Here is a 6054-nt window from a genome sequence, read left to right as displayed (position 1 = left end):
GACCCTCCAGTACATAAATATTGAATAAGCAATTCTTTCACATAACTGCAGCGCATATTATAATGCCAGTAAGAAAATCAGAATTCTAAACAAAATTAATTTCAGAAGAAACAAAGTACACAATATGACGAAAGAATCATAAATTACTTTTTGATTTAGCTTATGCAGTACTCGTTCTCAAACAATAATTCTGGTCTGGACATGACATTTGCAGCAATAAGAAGCAATACCAATTGATAGCAAGCTCCTAGCCTATTATACATATTCATGAATCCTATCTTACAGAAACAACTTCCTCCCAAAAAAAATTTCAACTTTTTCATACTTGGAGCATGTCATTTAATATAGCTGAAGACGCTTCGCATCTTTTGAACAGAAGGGGTCTTATATTATCAACGAAGAAGTGGTTTGAGATGGAAAACTTGGCAGGCTGGCTTGTAAGATCTCTTGGCCGCTGCTTGTTCAAATTTCTTAGTGGCAGCTTCATTCTCTTCTAAGCTGGTCTGAATAAAAAATCTAACCCACCAGGATGAGCTCCGCAATTTGGCCTACACAGAGAGAAAGATAAGCAAGTTAAGTTTTCCAGCTTTATGAAAGAAGAGAACGGGGTTGAACCAATTAATTATACATTCAAAAGAACTATCTGGGATGACAGCAGAACAAATTGGGGCATAAATTATCAGCAACTACGGCCAAGGCTGTCACAAGAATCAAACATTAATTATCCACCTGGACTGCAATTTTTTATAAGTACAGCAGAAAGAGATTAAGAACCAGCAGAAATTAAGGGTGGAAGTGAATTAATTAGCGTGAGCTGGAATTGGCACTTTCCTTGAGCGTCTTCTTTACCATATATGCTTTCTGAATTATGATTTAACATGTCTTTTTGTCTGCTGGAAGACTAGAAACTCATTAATATCCAAAAAGTGGGAGCAACTGGTACAACTCTATAACAGCCCTATCAGTTCATACTCTCAACTCTAAATGACTAATGAACAACATAACATTGCTATACTAACAATTACAAATAAGTATACGCAGAAGCTAGCTGTTTCACCTTGTTATCAGAAAAGGAAAAAAAAATTGCAGTTTCCACCCAACTCCTGTCCATAAACTGTCTTTATCTCGATTCATGCATTCAGCTAAGAGAAACTCCCAACCGTATTCAATCTCAAGGAAACATCAATTACAGTAGCTCATGTTTTAAAACCTTTTACATAGCTGCACGAGTCAAGATACAAGGCACAGAACAGAGTAGGGGTGGCAAAATGGTTAAAAGAACACAGTTAACCACCCATATTATCCACTAAAAAAAGGGTTGGATAATGATTTTTTTAAAAACGGGTCAAATATGGATAAGAACCATATTATCCATTTAGAAAATGGATAACCAATGGGTAACCAATGGATAACTAATGGGTTTAACTTTTACATTTGTATTGAGGGTTCCTCGAATTTGGGGGACTAGGAATTCTCCTAAAAGTGTTCATATTCAAGAAGCCATGGATAATACCCGTTTTTTATCCGTATTAAATATGGGTCGGGTCGGATAGTTTATCCGTTTTCGACCCGAACAATATCCAACCAGACCCGCCCGTTTGCCACTCCTAGGACAGAGGAACTAGGTCTGAACATAGCATATGCTATCGAAGGGTTAGTTCTGGTCTAAACAAAGATGACTGATGACCTACTGTTGATGAAAATTAATCTACAGATAGATAAATATATCATCATCAAAATATAATTGAGGAAACACAATGGAAAGATCATTGACTTACTGGCCGACCAAATTTTGACAGCTCCGCCACTTTAACTCTTTGCTGACCAGGATAGCCTAAAAACGAAATCCAATATTTTAGTAAATATGTCAAATGGTTTCTATTACACGGTCAAAACCATCCATGAAAATAGGAATAGCTGCCTTCTTACAGTAAATAGTATTGCAGAGTAAACCTACCTCAGTTTTACATCACTAGTTCCACAATGTATATCAGCTGAACTATTTAAGAAAAGTTAAATGGCCAAAGTTTTTAGTATTTACCAGATAAGATAACTAAACCATCAGCAGCCACCCTCGCCAACTCTGGAAGAGTCTTGTTAAGGTATCTTGGGGACAAGTAATCCACTGCATCAGACACTATGACAAGAGAGAACGACTTTGAACGGTACGGAAGAGGAAACTTAATATCGGCTACTCGTACAATCCCATTATGAACAAGATGCTTGCAGTTGCTATCAGTTTCATCCAAATCATATGGTTCAATGCCCCAAGCTTCGATATCCTCTTCTTTTAATAGTTTAGAGACCACTGAACAAGTGTCAGGGCCTACATGCAACACTTTCCGCATGTTATCCCCGTATGCTTTCTTCAGTACAGGTAATGCTTTGTGAAGCTCAGCTGTGCATGACATACCACCTAAAGAAGTTGTATTGAAAACAAAAAAAATATAAAGTCCAAAGCCAAGCATCCAAGCCAATAACTGAAATTTTCAGCAAGAACAAAAAAGTTAAGGAACAGCAAGACTAACAAACAGTATTTGGCTGGGCATTTTCAACAGCCAGTAAGCTTAACATTGACAAATTCCTAGTTATTACCCGAGCATGCATAATCTACATGAGAAATCAAAGCCTTTCTTACAAATACCATGCTATGGATCTTTTTTCAGTGAAAAACTTTAAGCATTCAAGAGAATAGATTATATTTCATTTTTTCATAAGGAATACTCTAAATACAGTCTTTTACATCACTTCCCTTAGATATAGATAGAAAGTTCTTGCAACTGGGGCACACTTTGTCATGCCAGTGAAAATGCAAAATTTTGATTCAGCTATCATGGATGGTTACCTTCAAGTCTATTTAAAGCATCTGCTGCACTTCTGCCACCTACCATAGAAAACAAAAAAGGATTTTTAATTCAGAAGGCATCTAAAAGAATAACCGTGTGCAATAATCTTAGAAAAATATGATAGAGGCAATCATTTCCATCCAGTGTCATATGATCAGAAGATTATATGATAGCAAAAACAACTGATTAGCCAGTATAAGATCATTATAAAGAAGTATATGACTACGAACCTGAACCATGGTACACATAACCAATGATGAGCAATGCACCCTGAAATTTACATAAAAAGTGATCAAATTTATGGATATTATAGGATTGGGTAACAAGATCTGACAATTAAGAAAAGCAAGACTGGCACAACATCAAATAGCAACATTTTATCAATACTTAGAAGAGTAGCATGGAAAAGGAAAAGGACATTGCCTAAGCAATAAGAAAAATGAGCTATCCTTTATGGTAAAGAGGTCCATGAATGGAATGATAAAAGCTTGCTGATTCAACAAGTGTTGAAACAAAAATAAAATGTGTAATAACATATATCTAAGTAAATTAGATGTATTTGTCAGTAAGGTAGCTTCTATTTTGAATGACATTAAGCATAGGAGATTGAGAACCTTATTCCATTTAAATCAAGCATGTCTTTGATGGGATTCTGTTAGTTCCTCGTAGGATTGCTTTACACTAAACCATGCAAAACAAGCCCTCAGTTTTAGTGGCTTCTCTGACCCTACTATTTCATTTCTACTTTAGCTTCTCTGTTTTGGGGAGAATTGATTAGATACTCGTACCAAAGAGCTCGCAATAGAATAAGAATTTGAATATGAGTAGTTCCCCAGTAATTGCATTGTTCCATACTAAGTCCCTTCAGTTATCCAAGAAAAACTACAATAAGCCCCTTCTCCAACCAAATTTGAGGGTGTGGCAGTTTTTCATGATTTTGCTATTTTAAAAATAGAATCCAGTTCCAATTGCACTACTATAGGTAACACATAATTGAAGGAATAGTTTAAAACGTGCTTGCAAGGAAGTAACTTCTCTTAAAGAAAACTGTAAAAGATACAGATTCTCTGTTTTCACTTTGCTTTTATCATGAAATTAATTTCCCTTGACTTTCTTCAAAGCCAAACCCCTCATATGAAAAACTGTCAAACTTTATTAGGAATAATCACACTATTAAAGGGCAATAATAACAAAAGATATTGGCATTTACCACAACAAGTCCTAAGGACATTAAAGGAGATGGACGTGATTTGGGGTGAAAGGAGCCCACAAATGGAATGCTCCCAGTATCTGCAAGACGGCGAGATGTAGTTGGCCTTCTTGACATTTTGACGAGTAGTAATAACTGAAGCATATCCAACATTAATACTAGTCAATAATAAGGTTATGATCGCTGTTCAAGATATTGTTGTTTCATTTGATGAGTATAGCAATATAACTAACACATAAACTAGGCAAAAAGAGATGTGTGGTATAAGATGTCTTCTACAAAAAATTGGAGTATTAATATCCATTATATGAAAATTTTGCTTTATATCTTGTACAAATTGGCATACTTGAAGAACTCGGCAGTGGAAATGACTTCGATAACATTTTTTGACTGGTGACTTTATAACATTAACTCCCCTATGCCAATATTCTTTTAACATTTGGTAGTACTAAAGGCACAGCAAGCTTGGTTCTTTGTAGCAGTATGCTTATATATTTACTTTAATTTTGACACCCAGCCACAAAGTAGTAATGGGGCAGTAGTACCCTGCACCCAGTAACTTAAAATCTTGGATCCGACTGATCCGCCTCTTTCTACATGTCTTTTATGATATTGGAATGTAAGCTTCTGACATAGTATAAATTCCAAGGAAAACTTGATGCACTAGTTTACTAAATGCTTGTATCTGAATCACAATTAATAAACTAAATACTACTCTAATCCCTCCATACTTTATAATTGGAATTCAACAGTAAAGCTTAATTGCAGCTTTTCTACTCTAATGTAATTGTTCCGTAGGCTTCAAACTGCAGTGAAACTTCAGAACATCAGCAAAGAATCACACTACATTAGTGCCAAAATATACATGAACACGCTTGAAATTTAGTTAATCTTCGGAATATCAAAACAGTTTGGAAATGAACTAGAGCTTGAAACTGAACAGACTCCAATTACATTTACTGCACAAACTTAGAAACTAAAGACTCCAACTTTATGCACTAATAACAATGGAGGTTTTGTCGGGTCGGGTTACGGATCTACCTGGGATCGAAAGATCAGTGGAAGTGAGATCGAGATCTTGAGAATGAAGCTGGTGGATCTGGATCTGCTTGCTTTTTGTTTACTTGTTACAGTGTGTGTCCTCTTTGTTATGGAATCTTAGAGGGAAAAATAAAATACTACTTCAACTTGGGCAGATAATGTTTTTCTTTTTCCTTTTTTTCTCATTATTATTTGTTAACATCTGGAGGTTCGCTGGCCACTTTAGGTCGATTGGACATAAAATTTGATTGAAGATTTTTTAAAAAAAAAATCTTTTATTTTTTGAAATTAATGTTTGTTCATAAAATTTTTAATTTTCACTTGAAGATTCCGAAAATTTGAAAAACTGCAAAAAAAACTGTTTTTCAAAATTTTCACTCAAATCACTTACAAAACTTTAAAAACAACCCAAACTGAAATTTATGTCCAAACACAACTCTAAATTTCAAATACTATTTTTACTTGAAAAAAAAATTCACCATTTTTTCGAATTTTACAATTCTTATGTCCAAACGCCCACTTATTTACTCACACTAAAAAGGTTTTAACTTAATTACAGTTTGATATATAATTTATTAAATATATACGTTTTAGTGATAATTTAACATCCCTAAATTATAGGGCTTCAATTAGCTTTCCAACGTACTTACACCCAATCCCGACATCTCTCAACTAATACACAGATAGCGTATCTCATCGCCCACCCCCATGTAACCAATCGCCCAAAATCTCTTTTCCAGAATTTATTTCAAGTTTCACATTCTCTGTTTCTACGAAAACACTGAGATTTTGGTTGGAAACCGTGGTTAGAAATTGTATAATTTGTCTTTTATTTAATTTGTTTGCTTGTTAACTAAAATTCCCTTTTAGAACGTAATTGATATTGTGAAACTCCATTGACAACCATTAAAAAATTTTGAAGCTTTGAATTTAAAAATCGGATTTTGAAAAATTATT

General features: G+C 34.6%; 1 protein-coding gene across 1 annotated transcript; it reads right to left on the bottom strand.

The window, feature by feature from the left end:
* Positions 1-125: 125 nt before the first annotated feature.
* Positions 126-5264, bottom strand: LOC104115588 (probable pectin methylesterase CGR3). The gene is made up of 7 exons (XM_009626258.4): positions 5098-5264; positions 4057-4191; positions 3077-3116; positions 2846-2884; positions 2042-2416; positions 1779-1834; positions 126-548 (listed from the first exon to the last, which is right to left on the bottom strand). Exons 2-7 carry the CDS (start codon positions 4171-4173, stop codon positions 393-395), a joined length of 783 nt encoding a protein of 260 aa, XP_009624553.1. The 5' UTR covers positions 4174-4191; positions 5098-5264; the 3' UTR covers positions 126-392.
* Positions 5265-6054: the final 790 nt, after the last annotated feature.

The sequence above is a fragment of the Nicotiana tomentosiformis genome, chromosome 1 (assembly GCF_000390325.3).
Source record: "Nicotiana tomentosiformis chromosome 1, ASM39032v3, whole genome shotgun sequence".
Lineage (NCBI taxonomy): Eukaryota > Viridiplantae > Streptophyta > Magnoliopsida > Solanales > Solanaceae > Nicotiana > Nicotiana tomentosiformis.
Note: the sequence above shows the minus strand (reverse complement) of the source record. Positions and strands in the feature narration are given on the sequence as shown.

What these genes read in the sequence shown, in the direction of transcription:
- LOC104115588 (XM_009626258.4), bottom strand. Translation starts at nt 4,173, where the DNA reads ATGTCAAGAAGGCCAACTACATCTCGCCGTCTTGCAGATACTGGGAGC. An exon ending in TGGTTTAGTTATCTTATCTG is followed by an intron (nt 1,835 to 2,041) that starts GTAAATACTAAA and finishes TTTCGTTTTTAG; the next exon opens with GCTATCCTGGTCAGCAAAGA. An exon ending in TGTCAAAATTTGGTCGGCCA is followed by an intron (nt 549 to 1,778) that starts GTAAGTCAATGA and finishes CTCTCTGTGTAG; the next exon opens with GCCAAATTGCGGAGCTCATC.